General features: G+C 37.7%; 1 protein-coding gene across 9 annotated transcripts in view; it reads right to left on the bottom strand.

The window, feature by feature from the left end:
* Positions 1-19,602, bottom strand: part of LOC120075166 (lipase class 3 family protein) — a 54,843-nt gene that overhangs the window by 21,223 nt on the left and 14,018 nt on the right. For all 9 annotated transcript variants that reach the window (XM_039028353.2, XM_090313083.1, XM_090313082.1 and 6 more), the window contains exons 3-7: positions 7,100-7,319; positions 6,874-6,974; positions 3,200-3,321; positions 3,043-3,134; positions 2,756-2,861 (exon numbers count right to left, since the gene is read on the bottom strand). In XM_039028353.2, the coding sequence (XP_038884281.2) occupies positions 2,756-2,861; positions 3,043-3,134; positions 3,200-3,321; positions 6,874-6,974; positions 7,100-7,319 (641 nt within the window). The remainder of the gene's footprint in view (positions 1-2,755; positions 2,862-3,042; positions 3,135-3,199; positions 3,322-6,873; positions 6,975-7,099; positions 7,320-19,602) is intronic.

Genomic DNA, 19,602 nt, shown 5'->3' with positions numbered 1-19,602 from the left:
ACAATTATCATCTAAGGCAGTCATCTCCTCCACCATTGTGGCACACTAACCAGGATGAGACAAAGCCTCATGAACAGTTCCCGGGATGGATACAGACTCTAAGGATACAATGAATGAACGTGTGGAAGGCGAAAAATGGTTATATGAAACAAAAGAGGAAATAGGATGAGCACATGTACGTTTACCTTTACAAAGAGCAATAGGAAGATCATCACTCGTTTTTGGGTCCAATGACGAAGAAGACTCTGGTACAGGGCATGGAACTGAAGGAGGTTGTCGTCGAGTATAGACCTTAACGATGGGTGGAAGAGTAGAGGTAGCCACAGGAAGAGGATCGAAAGGAGAAATAACTGTGTAGACAAGGAAATCATCCTCTAATTCCTTATGCTCCCCCTGACTCTTATTCGAAGAGAAAGGCGATGATGAAAAAAATGGGGTATGTTCAAAAAACGTGATATCAGGAAAGACAAAATATTTATTTAGACTAGGACAATAACATCGATACCCCTTTTGGACACGGGAATAACCAAGGAAAATACATTTTAAGGACTTTGGATCCAGCTTGGTATGCTGAGGCCGAACATCCCGAACAAAGCAGGTACAACCAAATATTTTGGGTGGAATGGGAAACAAATGTTGCTTGGGGCATAAAGTACGAAAAGGTATCTCACCCTTAAGAATGGAAGAGGACATGCGATTTATTAAGAAACAAGCTGTGGAGACAGCATCAGCCCAAAAGGATTTTGGAACATGCATCTGAAACATCAAAGCTCTGGCTGTCTAAAGGAGATGACGATTCTTTCGTTCTGCAACCCCATTTTGAGATGGAGTATCGACACAAGAAGATTGATGAAGAATGCCATGGGCATCTAAATAAGACTTGAGTGTATGAGAGAAATATTCCTTAGCATTATCACTCCGTAGGATTTTAAGAGCACAACTAAACTGAGTTTGAATTTCAACATGAAAGTTACGAAAATGAGAAAGTAACTCAGAATGACTTTTCATTAAATATAACCACATAACACGAGAATAGTCATCGACAAATGTAACAAAATACCTAAACCCTCCTTTGGACTCAACAGGACATGGACCCCAAACATCAGAATGGACTAATTCAAAAGGAGCACTCGCTCGTTTATTGACTCGAGGATACAAACTCAAACGATGAAATTTAGCAAACTGACATAACTCACAATCTAAAGAAGACAAATGTTGAAGTTGTGGACGAAGACTTTTCAACACAGAGATGGACGAATGACCCAAACGACAATGCTCTTCAAAGGGAGACGATACGCTAGAGCATGTGATGGCCGTAGGTGTTTGTGGTTCAAAGATGTAAAGACCTCCAAATTCACGCCCTTTACCAATAGTTTGTTTCGTTGTAAAATCCTGAAATAAGCAATAAGCCAAAAAAAATGAGACACAACAATGAAGATCACAAGTGAGTTTACTGACCGAAATCAAATTAAACGAGAAATGTGGTAAATTTAAAACTGATGACAAAAAATTGATTTAGTGAGATGGACGGTTCCTGATCCTGAAACAGGAGTGGAGGTTCCATCAGTTATAGTGACATTAGGTGAAGAGGTAGATGTACAAAGGTTAGAGAATAAACTGGGGTTACCTGTCATATGGTCTATAGCGCCAGAGTCAATGACCCATTTTGACGTGGAGGAAAGAAGGCATTTAGAAATGTTACCTGTCTCTGCGATGGTCATAATGGGAGTAGAAGATGATGCCCTCAATAACTCTTGATACTGCTGAAATTTAGCAAACTCCTCTGCAGAAATCGTAATTGACTTGTCAAGATTATCGGGAGTAGAGGCAACATGTGCAGAGGGTGATGGCATCCTCTGACTCTTATTCAGCAATCTTCTGCATTCACATTTCGTATGGCCAGGTTTATGACAATAATAGCAAACAACCCCACCTGGATTTGATCTCCATGAATAGTAGTTGGGTCCATTCAACTTGTGTTCAGTTACTTTTGACACCATAGGAACAATCTTAGACATTACTAGTTTCTTATCAGCCATTACCTCAAAAAATAGACACCGGACAGCAGAGAATCAAACATTAATTTACCGAAGAGATGTCTTTACAAGCAGTGAGTATATCTATATATCCCAAACAAACACACCACCAAGAAGAGTCAACAACACTAAGGAAACCCACAGAAGACGAACCAAAATCGATGGTGCACGCGCCGGCGCATGGACGGACGGCAAGTTGGAACAAGCGGCACGTGAACCCCACGCGCTGGTCAGATGAGATCCGGACTTTGGGGTTTTGTAGATCGGTATCTGGGCTCCTCGATGGACTGGGCGGTGTCGAAAAAATAGCTTTTTTTTTCCGCCGCCGCCGCCAGCTAACGACGGCGACTGTGAGCAAAAAGTGTAAACTCACCTCTCCACAAAACCCTAAACGTATCACAAACGGGTTCTAAATTCTCAAACCTTAAGGTTCACAAAACCCTAAATTTATTTAGAGAACTCTAATACCATGTGAAACTCTTAGGTTTGAGAAAGAATCAGAATACTCTATTCATTCACCAAAAATATGAATATATACAAGTGTATAAAGCATAGAAAAGAAAAATATCACAAAATATTTACAAGAATGGAAAACCCTAACAATAGAATTATAACAATGTTAAACCAAAAACTACTATGATCAGGTCTATCACTGCTAAAGTCTCAATAAGTTCTAGGAGATGTGGAAGACAACGATAAGAACTATAAAATGAAATCACCTGGTTAACACGCCCTCTGCGAAGTACTTCAGGAGGTAAGTTAACATATTTAAGAAAGGCCGCAGCATGGCCTCGCCACCAGTTATCGCCATGGAGTACAGGCCTCCTACAAAAGTGGGAAACAAAGCAGATAAATATATTATGGAGGAAAAAAAATAGAGGTAAAATTTTAAGAAGATGAAAGAGGAACATAAGCACTCAGAATATTTTCAACTGTATGTTCAAGCAAAGAATAATAGATCTACTTAACATACTGCATTGAACAAAATTCTAGATAGAGGAACTACTTGTTACGAGTCCATGGAGTCAATATCCCTTGTCGATATGCCCATGCACAAGGAAATGAGAGAGGGTTTCTTCCAAAATCAAGCAATGGCCCCTGCACAACATGCTTAGATTTAATTTTCTCATGACAAAAAAATTATCAGGGATCATTTGATATACCGTGTAAGCTGCTTCAGCAAATTTATGAAGAACAGCAGCCTCCTCAATTTTATCTATAGGTGCCTCCATTAGCTCTTCAGAAGTGTGTACTACTTGGCCATGCCTCTGCAATAAAGCAAGACCTAAAGCAACATATTTTGGTGTTATTGAATATTGCGTACATATTAATGGAACTATGAAAACTACTGGAAAGTTATTTAGAGAGTGGATACTATAACATTAATATATAAACATAATTCGATAGCTTAAATGTTTTTACCTTTTTCTTTTTCTAATAGAAAATAAATTTCACTATAGAATAAAAGACAAAAGAATAGATACACGAGCCAACCAGGCATCCAAACACCCAAGATAGATTAAAATGCTCACCAATTTCAATATGTAGGAAGCAAATAATTACAAAAAGTCCATAAAAGAAAATATAAATGGAAATGAAAAGGATTTTTGAAAAATGGAGAAACAAAAAAGCGGCCATAAAACTAAATAAAGGCCTTCCAATAGGCTTTATAACTATAGAAATAAAATAATAATAATAATAAAGACTGAAGCCAATAGTAAGATTCAAATTATCTCCAAAAATTCTCACTACTTGAAAGATTTTATATTATCACTCACACCTCCTAAAAAAATAGCAGAAATAACAACAGTGAGGCTAGGTAGAGGAAAAGATTTTTTCATATTCCTTGAGTGAAGAGGATTCTCAATCATATCGAAGTTTAAGAGTCCGAAAAGAATCAATATCTTGATTTGGATAATGTTGAATGGCAATCTAAATACCTCGTAGATTTTGCAAAAGAAGAATCCTAAGACTGTGTAATGCCATCTGATTTTCGACTGAGGAAACGCTTCTCCGTATCTTTTTTGATAGCTCTTATACCAGACAACTGATGCCAACAACTCTGGTCTCTTCTATTTACAACATTCAACTCTCATTGAGTTTTCTCGAATATTTCAGAACGAATGTCTCTTCTTTGCTCAATGGCTCTTTGCTACATTAAAAGGAATGCAGTTAAAGCAATTCTTTTAGAACTTCATCTACCATGACAAGCTTCTCAGGGACTTTGAGTGTTTTGAAAGGCTCGTTTGAAGGGTTCAACATGGTGCTCTCTGTCAAAATTATTTGGAGGTTTTTCTATGCAATATATTTGACTTAATGGGAAGGCCTTCCTCTCTTACCTAATTTTTTTATTGTTGCTGCTAAAGTGTTGATATAATATCAAATTCACCTTCCTCATCAGCTTAAGGTTTTGGACCAACGGGTGATTTAACATGGTATTAGAGCAAAGGTTCAAGAGGTCCTATAATCAAATTTGTGCAATGTTATTTCATCCCCAATTAATATTGATTTCCACTCGTTTGGTCTACTACAAAGTTCCAAGTCCACAAGTGCGGGAAAATGCTAAAGTGTCAATTTATCTTCACCCATCAGCTTAAGCTTTCGGGTCAATTGGTGATTTGACAATTGCTATCTCATAATGTCTCGATCATATTATGTTCTCTTTTCTTTTTTCACTCCTTTTTGGAGTTTGTATCTTTGGAGCACTAGTCTCTTTATGTCGTATCAATCAATGAAAAGTTTATTTCTTGCTTCAAAAAAAAAGTATTTTGTTCAGAACTATACAGCACTGCCAGAAGTCAAACTGATCCAAGTATAGGATTTCTTGAACTTGAATACTATCCAAAAGTTGAGTAATACTGTGAGTTTATCTTTTGTAGATATTAGCTCTAAATACCTATGTGAATTGTAATAATTTGTCGATCATATAATATTTATTCTTAATATTCCTCCTCATTTCTTGTGTTGGATCTTTCTCCCAAATATAAGAACCATGTATTTCTTGCACAATTTGGATTACAAATATTTTATCCCATCCAAATTAAGATGGTGTCTATACAACAAAAATCCCAATGGCATCTAGAAATTCTAGCCAATCATTGGTACCTTTAAACCCTTGCCACTATTGGCGCTGCTGAAATGAGTGAAGTCTCACAGCCAACTTCTTCAAGGTGTAGTAGTAAAAGCACTACCCGCTAACAGTTCCCTAAGCTCATATTCATCTAAGAAAAACATCCAAGAACCCAGGTTCTAGTGTATATATGGAGCAACCACCAGGGTTTGTTGCTCGGGGGGAGAATGGAACGGTGTGTCGCCTTCGTAAATCCTTGTATGGATTAAAGCAGAGCCCACGAGCTTGGTTTGGTAAATTTAGTCAGGTGATTGAAAGCTTTGAAATGCGGAAGAGCATGTCAGATCATTCAGTCTTTTTTAAGAGATCTGAGGGTGGTGTCATCTTGTTGGTCGTATATGTGGATGATATTGTAATCACTGGTGATGATGCTTTAGGTATCCAGTCTCTAAAGACCTTTCTTCATAGTCAATTCCATACAAAAGATTTGGGCATGTTGAAATACTTCTTAGGAATTGAGGTAATAAGCAAGAAAGGAATTCTATTATCAGAGAGAAAATATGTACTTGATTTGTTGACTGAAACAGGAAAGCTAAAGGCTAAACCATGTAGTACCCCAATGATGTCAAACCTACGGCTCACAAAAGATCGAGAATTGCTAAAAGATCCCGAAAGATATAGGAGGTTAGTGGAAAAATTTAATTACCTTACAGTGACTCGACCAGACATAGCCTATTCAGTAAGTATTGTGAGTCAGTACATGTCATGCACTACAGTTGATCATTGGGCTGCATTGGAACAGATTCTTTGTTATTTGAAGGCTGCTCCCGGGCGTGGTTTATTATATAAGAATTATGGCCATATTAATATTGAATGTTTCTCAGACGCCGATTGGGCAAGATCTAAAGAAGACAGAAGATCAACCTCAGGGTATTGTGTTTTTGTTGGTGGTAATTTGATTTCTTAGAAGAGTAAGAAGCAAAATGTGGTGTCACGTTCAAGTGCATAATCAAAATATAGAGCAATGGTACAATCTGTGTGAGAATTGATTTGGATATATGAACTTCTTGTTGAGTTGGGATTTGAAATCACCACACCGACAAAGTTGTGGTGTGATAATCAAGCAGCACTTCATATTGCGTCTAATCCAGTATTTCATGAAAGGACTAAACATATTGAAGTTGATTGCCATTTTGTACGTGAGAAAATTCAACAAGGGTTGGTATCTACAGGATATGTGAAGACGGGAGAACAATTAGGAGATATCTTCACGAAAGCATTGGATGGAAGACGTATAGATTATCTATGTAACAAGTTGGGCATGATTAACATATATGCTCCAACTTGAGGGGGAGTGTTATAATTCTATGTTAGGGTTTTTCATTCTTGTAAATATTTTGTGATATTTTCCTTTTCTATGCTTTGTACACTTGTATATATTCATATCTTTGGTGAATGAATAGAGCATTCTGATTCTTTCTCAAACCTAAGAGTTTTAGGTATTCTATAACCAACAAGGTATCTGTGTGGACATTGCTTGGGGCATGGGCTGTAGAGCTTTAATCTATTTAAGATCCAGCCTTTCTTTAATGGCACAAGTTGCTCATTTCTCAAACCAGCTGACTTCACTTATTTAACATTAGCAAAGTTGCTGAATAATGCATACTGCAACAAGAATGCCTGCCTATCTAAAAGGTCCAGATACTTAGCAAATGCGAAATGACATAAAAAGATGATTAAAAACACGCATAGAATTTCAAACTAAACCTGCCAAAAATTCCAAATGCCCAGTGCCAGTTGAGCGATAAGCAACAAGATCACCCAATAATTGTGCCACTGAGAAGACCTCATCTTCTTCCGTGATGCTCCTAAAACATGGCACCAGGATATGAAAATGAGGAGTGATAGTGTAACACAAATATAGAGCACATAAGAAAAACCCCATATCAGAGAGTGAGAGAGAGAGAGGAAGGAGGAGGAGAATGAGACATACAGGTATTTGGAACGTCCCAAACAGCATAATGCCTCACGAATCCCATGGTCAAATATCTCACTGTAATGTGCTTTCCATGCATGATCTTGAGTTGAATAAAATGACCTCCACCTTAGAACATCCATACCAGTAAAACACTGAACCAGTGCAACAAAGCACACCAAGGTTGTAAATAAAACCAGTAGCTTCCGTTTCCACCATCTATCATTTGAAGCCACCCCTGCATCACATGCGTACAACAGAATTTCTCAGTCTCAAACAATCATGCATATGGACACCACAAATAAACATACAGAAAAGGAAAAGGAAGACACAAAAGTCATTTTGATTTATTAGACAAACACAGGCTCCATCTCAAAAATAATCAGCTATGAGAGGAGTAACTCATGTATCTTACAAAGAGTGTGAGGTCTCCCCAGTTTTCAATGTGAGATCCTCAACATGTCCATTAAAAATGGTGCCTCTTTGGATTCGTCATTCTTGAATTGGGTCCTTTCTTTTTTGGACAGAGTACCCATTTAGGCTCTAATACCATATTAGATAAACATAAGGTTCCATCTGAAAATCAACGGCTATGAGAGGAATAACTCATGTATCCTATAAAGAGTGTGAAGTCCTTCCATTTTTTCAAGATCCTCAACATGACCACTAACTAGGGAGATAATAGACGAACTCTTCAAGTAGAGCTATGATTTAGGATGGAAGGAGATAACCTTTGATGGCATAAGAAAAAAAACGATTTGCATAAATAGCCCTTCCGCCATGCAACAAATTGAATCTTTTCCATCTTTCAAATTTCTTTTGTACTCTATCCATAACTGGCTGCCAAAAAGAGACCTTTTTCGGATACCCACCAAGTGAAAAACCAAGATATAGCAACGAAAGATGCTCAACCTTGCAATGAAGAAGAGCAGCGGTGGATAGTAACTTATCTTCATCCACATTTACTCCACATTCGTCTCTTTGGGCTTCAGTCTTGAAGACTTTTTGTTATTATCCTCTAGGTAGTATATTAGTTAGTAAAAAACCCTTTCTCTAGAGGGGTTTTGAGGGCTGGATTTTTTGTTGCCCTTGTATTTTTTCATAAAAGCAGTTGTTTCTATAAAAAAGAACATTTACTTCACATAAAGTTGACTTACATTACTCCACTAAATTTACAAGAAGCTTGATCGATGGAAATGATTCAATTTGTCCCAGGAAGGAAAACTTACATTACCCCACTAAATTTAGAAGAAGCTTGATCGATGGAAATGATTCAATTTGTCTCGGGGAAAAAGACTTGTATTATGTAAAGAAAACTTGGAGAATCTACCTATTTAGTATATGTCTCTATTCTTAATGCCCGATAAAGTGATTTCATCAATTGAGAGAAACATGAAATCTTTCTTTGAGGAAGGAAACAAAGGCAGTAAGGTAAACCATCTAGCCAAATGGGACTCGATACCAAATCTCTAAAGGAAAATGGTCTCGGTTTTAGAGGATTAAAAAATAGAAACTTGGATCTTCTCGCTAAAGTGGGGATGAAGATTTTCTCAGGAACCTGATTCACTTTGGAGTAAACTGGTGCAAAGTATCCATGGTAAGGGACCATTGGCACAGGGCTGAGAAATTTGGGCCAAGTCTTCGAAGCCCTTGGATTGGTGGAAATATTTGCTTCTTTTAAACTTGGTGATGGGAATGAATTTGGAAACAACTTTGGTTAGAAAATTTTGCATTTAATTTGTGTTTTCCTTGACACTACGTCATTTGGGAGAAAAACTATTTTTCTTATTATCTGAACCCCAAACTTAATACTAATACAAAGAAAAAATATAAAAGGAAATAACTCAAAAAGGAAAAAAAAATTCACAAAAAAGAATAGATCTACACTCCCCCTCAAGTTGGGTTGTATATAGAGTACAAGCCAAGCTTGAAGTTGAAATCTTCAAAAGTTCTCCTCGGTAATGCTTTGGTAAGAATATCAGCAATCTGATGACGAGATGACACACAAGATAATTCCACTCTGTTACTGTAGTCCTTCTAAAATATGAAATGACGGTCAAGCTTTATGTGTTTTGTTCGATCATGATGCACTGGGTTCTTTGCAATACTAATGGCTGATTGACCATCACAAAACATTTTAACTCATTTTAACTAAATTTTGGGTATCAATTTTCAATTTTTGTTTCTTGTAACTTGAGCACTAGACTCATTTCATTATATCAATGAAATGGTCTTGTTTTCTTTAAAAGAAATAAGTATCAATTTTCAGTTCTATCAACAGTTTTTTAATGCACTTTCCTTCGCAAATTCCCAAAGAAAGAACTCTATATTTAGCTTAAGCATTATTTCTTGCTACAGCGGCATGTTTTTACTTCTCCAAGTGCCTAAGTTACCCCAAACATAAGAGCAATAGCCAGTTGTGGATTTCGATCAGTTAATTCTCTTGCCCAACTAGCATCAGTTTAAAGTTCAACCAATCTATTAGTCTATTCAATGACCTTCTGAATAACAGTCCATAACCTGGAGTGCCTTTCAATACCTCAAAATTATGTTCACAACTTCAAGATGTCATTCCCTAGGGTTGTTCATATACTGGCTCACAATGCTTATAGAGTATGAATGTCTGGTCTACTATGTGAAAGGTAAATTAACTTACCCACAAGTCTTCGTTATTGTGTAGTAAAGTAGTCTCTTCACTTTGGTTTAAAACTATATTTGATCTGTAGGGGTTTCTGCAAGTCTACACCCAAAATTTCCCGACTCCTTTAATAAGTCCATAATGTATTTTCTCTAAGAAATTACAATACCATCTTTGGATTGAGCCACCTCCACGCCTCAAAAGTATCTCAAACTTCCCAGGTCTTTGATTTCAATCTCGATTGTAAGCATCCTTCTAAGGTTGAGAATCTCTTCACAATCATTCCCAGTAATAATACTATCATCTACATATACAATTAAAATTGCAATTTTATCATTTGAGGATTTCACAAATAAGGTATGATCAGCTTGACATTGATAGTAACCACCTTAAATCAGTGCTTTGGTGAATTTTTCAAACCATGCACTGTCACACCCCCTCCCAAGCCTTAGCCCAAAACTTAGAAGGAAGCATGAAGAAATATCAACTTGGCTCTAAGACAATCATTCTTATTATTAAAGATTAGAGATTTGACATGTCTACATTAGACAATCATTCTTTCTACTATACAATCCAAGACAATCATCCTCAATTTTGCTCGGATCCATTTCCTACAGTTGACATTATTCAAGTTACAATCTACTTTTCACTAGATCCGAGCAAAAAGACCATAGCGGGAAGAGGAGACCAAGTTATAATCCATTTCCTACAGTTGACATTATTCAAGTTACAATTTTCTTTTCACTGAAGAATAGAAGAGGAGACCAAGAAGAAATTTGTTGGGAAGAATTTCGAGAAGCGTTCTTCGAGAGATTCTATCCTCGATCGTTTCGAGATATGAAACGAGATGAGTTCCTACAGCTCATGCAGGGAAACATGACTGTAGCAGAATATGAATTAAAGTATACTGAGCTATCCAAGTATACTTTAAACATAATTGAGGATGAAAAGGAGCACTGTAGGAGGTTTGAATCGGGATTAATACAAGAGATTCGAACTCCTATGATAGCAACTGCGGAGTGGGGAGAATTCTCAAAATTAGTGGAAGCAGCAATGAGAGTAGAAAAAACTTTAGCGACAGAAGAACTAAGACCAAAAAGGGACTCATCAACGAACAGGTGGCGGAGGGAAGAGCGAAGAAATTTTACTCCCAGGATAGAAAGTAGAAGTGTGTGGAAAAGAAGAGGAATTACATTACAAATACTAAAGCAGACTCCGAACGAGAAAGCCAGATAAATGAGTCAATGGTGAGTGTAAATCAAAAACCTAGATGCCCGATCTGTAATAAATATCACTGGAGAAAATGTTGGGAGCAAACCCAAGGACGAACGCGTGCATGTTTTAAGTGTGGCAACCCAGGACACTTTAAACGAGAGTGCCCCCAGTTGATGGAAGCTGGAAATATACAGCTGCAGAACAACCCTGGAATGAAACCAACGATGGTCGAGGGAGGATGGAGTGTTGGAGGAAACAGGAAAAATGACGTTGGGACAATTATATGGGTTAACTCAAACTAGGGAGGAAGATATACCAGACGTGGGAAAAGGGAAAGAGAAAAATTTAGAGGACTAGGACAGAAGTTGTTATGTAATAAAACTGTATTAAGCAAATCAATTAATAAAATTTGTTTGTAAAATAGGATTGGTTTAATTTCGAGGACGAAATTATATTTAAGGGAGTGGTAAATGTAAGACCCTAATCCTAAATCTAGACGGTAGTGGGTTACTAAGAGGAGGAAAAGTTCTAAGTGGTTAAATGTTGTGCTAAGAAGTAACTAATAAAAGAATTTGGTTAAAAAAAATATTACTAAAAGAAGATATGCGTTGGATCAAGACAAAAATAGTGAATATTGTGTTGGTCTTGTGTTAAGTAAGATGTTAGTATTGGCTATGCGTTGGTTCTAAGTATTTAGAGGTTATTTGGATATTGAGAGAGTCAAAATGTGGCCAAGAGAAGCAAATGTCTTTTGAGACTAAGAACAGCGCATGCGATGGCTTTAAGTTGCGCTAAACGTTGGATGCGATGGATGCGTGGGTAGCAGCCGAAGGCTTGCAGTCAAAGGCACGCGTTGGTAGTCGCGGTGATGCAAGGGCGTGCGCTGACGCAAAGGCACGCGTAGCAGGGGCGTGCGGTGTGTGGAGGCATGCGTTAATACGGATCAAGGCATGCAGTGATGGAGGCTTGCGGCAATGGGAGAATGCACTGACTGTCGAAGGTATGCATTGGCGATGCGCGGCAACGTTATGCGTTGATAGCATACGACAAGGCTATGCATTGATGGTAATCTACGGCCCTGTCACATGAGAGTGTACAGCCAAGGACATGCGATGATTTATGGCCACACTATGCGTGGGTAGTGTGCTACGCGATGGATGTGTTATGCGTTGAACATTCGAAGATATGTGGGCGCATGGGCAAAAGGAAAGCTGTGCGAAGGAGGCCAAGGATGCGATGCTTTGAGTCGTGACTCAAGGGTTGCGTTGATGAAAAACCTCAAGGGAAAGTGGCACCATCCAAGTTAAGTCACATACGAGATATGCGCTCATAAGTGGTGCTAAATTATATGGATAAACATTCTTAGGCACTAAGTAGATGAGGTGGCGGAAGAATATTTCAGCAAAATGACTCTTATCAGCTTAAAGTAGGAGGTGTAAGGTTGAGATTACATGCAAAGTAAAAAATTTTGCTGGCAAACCAAGATTAATACAACTCAAAGCACTGCTGGCAAAGATTGAGTGTTGGCAGCTTAAAGGAGAGACATTTGGATTTTGAGTTGTCACAAGGGGGAAAGCCCAAGGTATCTATAAATAGAAGGGCTTGTCGTGAACAATCAACTCGTGCCATTTCCAAAATTTCAGTGTTAAAAGCTTATTTAGAGAGTTAAGTTTAGGTACTCAGGCTGCCATTATAATTAGAGTTCGGAGGAAGCAAAGGTGCGTTGACAAGCGTGAAGGCTCAGACAGACGCATAAGCCTGCACCAGCACAACGCACGGACGCATAAGCCCGCAACAGCCCAACGCATCGTCCGTGACGCTACGGCCATCAGAGCAATACAGCACGCGTGCCTCCTGCACAAAGCTTGACGCCGAACCGCTTGCCAACACTCTTGCACGCACGAGCCATGGTTGGAATAACCTCTAAAAGGCTTATTTGAGGTTCTGACTAAAGTTTTGAATAAGGTAAGCTGGTGTTGTTAATATAAAAATGTATTTTGAATGTTTTAACATTATTTAGTGACATAATGGTATTAATTGGAGATTTTCATTGAAATGGAGGAAATCTCAGGGAAACACTCCCAAAGTAAATTGCAGTAGGAAGCCTTGCAAACGGTGAGTGGTTATTAAGATTAATGCATTGCTGTATGTATAAATGCATAGGTATGAGCAAAGATGCATGATATTGATGTCACTATGCTTGCCATGATATTGCCTGCATAATTGTGATGGAAACTGAGATTATACCCGGAATATATTGTTAGCATGCTTGAAAGGGTACTTGGCGGGAAAATATAGTCGGCTTCGGTCGGCGTATTAGCTCACGCTTTCCAAATGTTTTTTTTTTATCCCCCCTCAAGGAAGCGAAGCGGAGCGTTCAGGGAAGAGTCATCCAACCACCAAACACCAAGAACTTGGTAATCTTTGAGAGCATGACTCGGATTGTATAGTAGAAAGAAAATCAGTAGAAGAGTTAGACTATGTATATAAAATTGGGTTGGCTAATGTAGACATGTCAAATCTCTAATCTTTAATAATAAGAATGATTGTCTTAGAGCCAAGTTGATATTTCTTCATGCTTCCTTCTAAGTTTTGGGCTAAGGCTTGGGAGGGGGTGTGACATATACCATATGATTGGGTAAAGTTTTTGGCGACAAATCTGGCTTTAAATTGTTCCACACTTCCGTCAGATTTGTACTTAACTATGAAAATCCATTTGCAACCAACTGGATTCTTTCCATGTGGTAGCCTTGTCAGAGTCCATGTTCCATTGCTCTCAAGAGCTCTAATCTCTTCATCCATTATCTTTTTCCATTTTGGATCTTTAAGTGCATCATGAATGGTCTATAGGATTTGAATGCTATCCAACTGAGTGAAATGCTCGATAAAAAGGACGCAACTTCCCATAGGCAACATATTTTGCAATAGGATGATTGGTGCAACTTCTAACACCTTTTCTCTGAGCAATTGGTAGGGTCGAATCATCAATTAAAGGTGTCATATAAGTAACATCCTCTTCAGTGGAATTCAGTGATAATCAATCTGGTTCGGGTGGTTGGCATTCTTGGTTGTGTGAACTGTGAGGCAGCCTCTCTTCTTCTCTTATAAACAATAGATGTTTGGTTTTGCAATGCTTCAAGGACACGAGACTGGTTAAATTTAGGAGTAACTAGCTCATTTATGGTAGGAGAAGAGACTTCGGTGGTGATGGGAATAGTTGGAGTGATGGAGTCAAACTCAACTTCCCATGGCTCAAATTCTCTCATATTCTCTCCCTAAACTTGGGACTTTGGGAAGTGTGGTTTTCTGGAGAAATATTATATTTTCTTATTATTCAAAAGGACCCAATAATGGGTAATTATAATACAAGAGAGATTCCAACTAAGAAATTAATTATTAAAAAAAAAAGGACATCTAATCATAATTAAAATAATAATTAATAAAATTATATACTATAGACAAATCTACACTCCCCCTCAAGCTGGGTTGTATATAGAATACAATCCAAACTTAGAATTGAATTCATCAAAATTTCTCTTCGGTAAAGCTTTGGCGAGATGGAACATAGTTTAGTTCCACTATGTTCTTGTTGACCTTCTCAGGTATGAAATGTCAATCGTTCTCTAAGTGTTTCATTCTGTCATGATGGACGAAATTCTTTGCTATACTAATTGCTGCTTGACTGTCACAAAATGTTTTGGACGAACTTTGAGTTGCTATCCTTAGTTCTTCCAAAAGCTTCTGAATCTACATCCCTTCACAAATTTCCAATGGTAGAGATCGATATTCAGCCTATGCACTACTTCTGGCTACAACTGATTGTTTTTTACTTCTCCAGGTGACTAAGTTGCCCCATACATAAGAGCAATATCCAGGTGTAGATCTTCAATCAGTTAGCTTTCTAGCCCAACTAGCATCAGTATATAGTTCTACCATTCTGTTTGATGACTTGTTAAACAATAACCCATAACCTGGAGTACCTTTCAAGTATCTTAAAATTTTGTTAAACAGTCTTAAGATGATGTTCATTTGAACTGTTCACGTGGTGACTAACAATGCTCATAAAATATGATGTTTCGTTTGGTATGTGATAAGTAAATTAACTTTCCCACAAGCCTTTGATACATGTCTTTGTCAACTGGTCTAATCCCTTCACTTTGGTCTTGGCCTAGATTTGGATCCATAGATGTTTCAGCAGATCTGCACTCTAGATTTCCGGTCTCCTTTAGCAAGTCTAGAATATATTTTCGTTGAGAGATGACAATGCCATCTTTAGACCTCACCATCTCCATTCCTAAAAAAAAAATATCTTAAACTTCCCAAGTCATTGATTTCAAACTTAGTTGCAAGCATCTTTTTTAAATTAAGGATCTCCTACATATCATTTCTCATGATGATGATATCATCTACATATACAATCAGGATTGCAATTTTGTTGTTGGCAGATTTCACAAATAGAGTATGATCAGCTTGACATTCATGATAACCACCTTTAATCATAACTTTGGCAAATCCGTCAAACCACGCACGAAGAGACAGTTTTAATCCATATAAAGATATGTGCAACTTGCATAACAAGTCTGTGTTAGACTCATTTTCCATTCTAGAAGGAACCTGCATATAAACTTCTTCTTCGAGATCACTATTCAAAACGACAATTTTGACATCAAGTTGATGAAGGAGCCAATCTTGATTTATTGCTAAAGATAAAAGGACACGAATAGTGTTTAATTTGGCAACCGAAGCAAGTCTCTTGATAATCAATACCGTATGATTGAGTGAAGCCTTTAGTCACAAGTCTTGCTTTGAATCTTTCAACGCTTCCATTTGATTTGTATTTAACTTTGAAAATCCATTTACAGCCAACGAGGTTCTTTCTAGGAGGAGGTGTTGTGAGAGCCCACGTTCCATTACTTTTAAAAGCTTTAATTTCCTCATGTACAACCTTTTTCCACTTAGAATCATTAAGTGCATCTTGAATAGTGTGGAATTTAAATATTGTCCAACTAAGTTATGAAGGTTTTAGACGACGAATTTAATTTCCCATATGCCACATATTTTTTAATTGAATGGCTAGTGCATCTTCTAACACCTTTCTGTTGAGCAATTGATAGTGTTGTATCATCAATCACGGGCATCATAAAAGTGATGTTCTCATGAGTGGAATTCAAAGAAGATGTGTCTAGCTTAGGTGGTTGGCATTCAGTCTTGTAAGGAAGCCCCTTTCCTTCTCGAGTAAACATAGGAGTTCGACTTTGTGAGACTATAGGTTAATAAACTCGTGAGACTTCAAGTTCAAAAGCAATAGGCGGGACCGATACAAGATTAGGTACCTCATTTAGAGAAGGAGCTAAGACTTTGGATATGATATGATTAGGAAGTGCGGGACAAGTAGGTTGAACTTCCCATGGCTCAAATTCTCTCACATTCTCCCCCTGAATTTGAGACTTGGTGAAAAATGGTTGGTTTTCAAAGAAGGTAACATCCAAAGAAGTGTACATTTTCCTAGTAACTGGGAATATCATTTGTTCCCCTTTTGATCTGATGAATAACCTAGAAAAATGCATTTGATGGATTTTGGATCAAGTTCAGATCGATGAGGAGAATGATTGTGAATAAAAAAGGAACATCCAAAACCCTGAAAGGATAAATTTGAGAAAAGTTTTGTATTTGGGAATGAAGTTTGGAGGAAGATATCTCGAGGAGATTGGAAAGGACTCAACTAGGCATTCGATTATAAGAAAAGTTGCAGTAAGAATGGCTTCTCCCCATAACGAATTAGGAACATTACTAGCAATCATAAGAGAATAAGTGACCTCAAAAAGGTGTCTATTTTTTCTTTCGGCAATCCCATTTTGTTGAGAAGTGTCCACACACGAACTAGTGTGAGATGAAAGAAATGACTCAAGAGTTGAATTGAAATAATCTTGAGCATTATCGGTCCTGAGGACTTGAATATTACTTTGAAACTTTGTGGAGATCATGGAGTGAAATGATTGAAAAATACTTGATGTTTCGGATTTCTCCTTAATGAGGTATGTCTATGTCAGTCTAATATGGTGATCAATAAAAGTTATGAACCAACATGCTCCAGATATATTTTTGACTTTAGAAGGCCCCAAATATCACTGTGGATCAATGAAAATGGTTTTCAAGATTTGTAGGGTACACTTGGATAAGGATTTCTAGTATGTTTGGAGAGTTGACAAATTTCGCATTGAAAGTGACTTGGTTTTTAATTAATGAATAGAAGAGGAAACAACCTCGCAAGATACAAAAGATTTGGATGTCCGAGGCGAAAGTGCTATAACATGACTTGATTTTCACTAGACAAAGACAGAGAACAAGAAGAGGACTTAGAAATGAAACTAACAAAATTATAGGAAGACTCACATGGGGTTGAAAAACAAGCATGGAAGATGTTTTCCTTGAAAAAAATAGAGGTCACCTTGCTGTTTAGCAATGTCAATCACTTTTCTCGAACCCAACTCCTGAAATTCATACAAGTTCGAATGGAATTTAGATATACAATTCAAGTCACTTGTAAACTTGCTTATTGACATCAAGTTACAACTCAATTTAGGAACATAAAGAACATTGGAGAGTATAAGATCATTTGATAATTTTACCGATCTTGTTTCTATAACTTCAGATAGAGATCCATCTATTATTCGGACCGAAGAACGACAAGGGTGTGATTTGAACTAATGGAAAATACTGATGTCACCAGTCGTGATTAGATATTCTTGAATCCACAATCCACAATTTTCGTTTATTGTGTTGTACAGAGAAGCAAGAAAAGACAATGTCCTGATGAGGAAAACTTATAAAAGATGTAACTATCTGCTTTGACATGATGTGAGAGACTGATTAATTGAGATTAAGCAACTCAACTAATGAGATTGGACCAAAAAAAAAGAAAAAGGAAGACAAATGGTACCCACAAACGGCCAAATTTGCAATCAGAACTGATGGAACCGGTCTGATGAAACCACTGTGAAACCAAAAAGATGGGATTCTATGATCGTGACTTCACGAGATGTGCACGTCGCAAAAAATCATGACTTCACGATCTTCAGGCTGAGGCGATGCGAGGAACTTAACACGGTGTCGACGGATCTACAACTGAAACCCACAAGCAAAACTAAAAAAAAAAAAAAAAAAAAAAAAACCCACTATGATTCGTGGCTTGTAACGACTGTGGAAGAAACCCTCAACGACGAGTTCTAACCCAGACGACGGCAAGAAGAAACTTTGACGCCGAGTTCTAAACCAAACGACAACTTTTGAGACAAGCCTTGATAATGCAAAGTTTGAGAATGAGAGGTGACCAATCATTTGCTATAAAACCTCAAGTTGTTCCTTCGAGAAAACAGCAGATGTAGTTGGATGTGAAGGAATAACAACATGAGTGTGGTTTTCAGTATTCACTTTCTTTGTTGGTTTCCAGTCTGTTGGTTTGCCATAAATTTTCCAACAAGTATCTCATGCATGTCCCACTTTCTTACAGTGATCACATCAAGTACAATAGTCTTTCTTGAACTTGTTATTTGAAATAAACAGTGTGTTACTGTGGCTGAAATGTCTGGTCCAACAGAAGGCCCAATCCCAAGCATCATTTAGTGTTTTCTACTCTCCTCCCGTCGAACTTCTACAAATGCTTCTCTAATAGATGGTAAATCTTGTGCACCCATTATTCTTCCCCTGACATCAACTAGCTCCTTGTTAAGCCCCAAAAGAAATCTTCCTCTCCTTTTTAATTATCTTTTTGAACAGAACCAAGTCGTCTGAACATTTCCATTCATATGTCTCATACATATCCAATTGTTGCCAAGTGTGTACAAGAAAATTAAAATACTGAGTGACATTCAGATCTCCTTAAAGTAAATCATACAATCGAGTTTCAATATCTAATAAGGCAGAGGAGTTTGCAGAGCTAGAATAAGTATCCCGGGCTGCATCCGATATCTCTTTTGTTGTTTTGCACAATAGGAAGTTTTTGCCAACATCTGTAGTCATGAAGTTTATTAGCCATGACATTACCAAATGATCATCTGTTTTTCATGATCTAAATTTTGAGTCCCGAAGTTTATGATTTGTCACCATTTGAGGAGAGAAATCATGTGGTTGAGGTGAATGTTCAACACTACAGCTTCCTAAACTGTGTTCTGTCATGTTCAGATGAAAGAAATAAAAAATTAGACACCAAAACAACCTTTAGAGGCAGGTCAGAGACAAGGCCAAACCCACGAAGGAAAATCTTGAAAAAGAGCTGCCGATTTGAATGAGACCCACGAAATGCTGAATAGCAGACCCACGAACTAACACCTTGCCGAAAAAGTGGATGGACGACGAATAAAAAATGGCGACGGTGATGAGGGGCGAAAACGAGGCGACCAACACCGAGAGGTGTGACCGAGGATGAAAAATGGTGCTGAAGACTGAGCACTAAATTTTCGAAGAGATGCCCTAATGCCGGAAAAGATGCAGAGGAAGGCCACACGGAGACGAAAACAGCACTGGAAAAGTTAAGGTTAGTGTTAGGGTTAGGTTAGGGCTGCCCAGAAACCATGAGGATATTTTTCTTCTTATCTGAACCCCAAACTTAATACAAGATATAATACAAAGAAAAATATAAAAGGAAATAACTCAAAAAATAAAATCAGAA

The sequence above is a fragment of the Benincasa hispida genome, chromosome 4 (genome assembly GCF_027475165.1).
Source record: "Benincasa hispida cultivar pf3 chromosome 4, pf3_genome.v1.1, whole genome shotgun sequence".
In the NCBI taxonomy this organism is placed as follows: Eukaryota; Viridiplantae; Streptophyta; class Magnoliopsida; order Cucurbitales; family Cucurbitaceae; genus Benincasa; species Benincasa hispida.
Note: the sequence above shows the minus strand (reverse complement) of the source record. Positions and strands in the feature narration are given on the sequence as shown.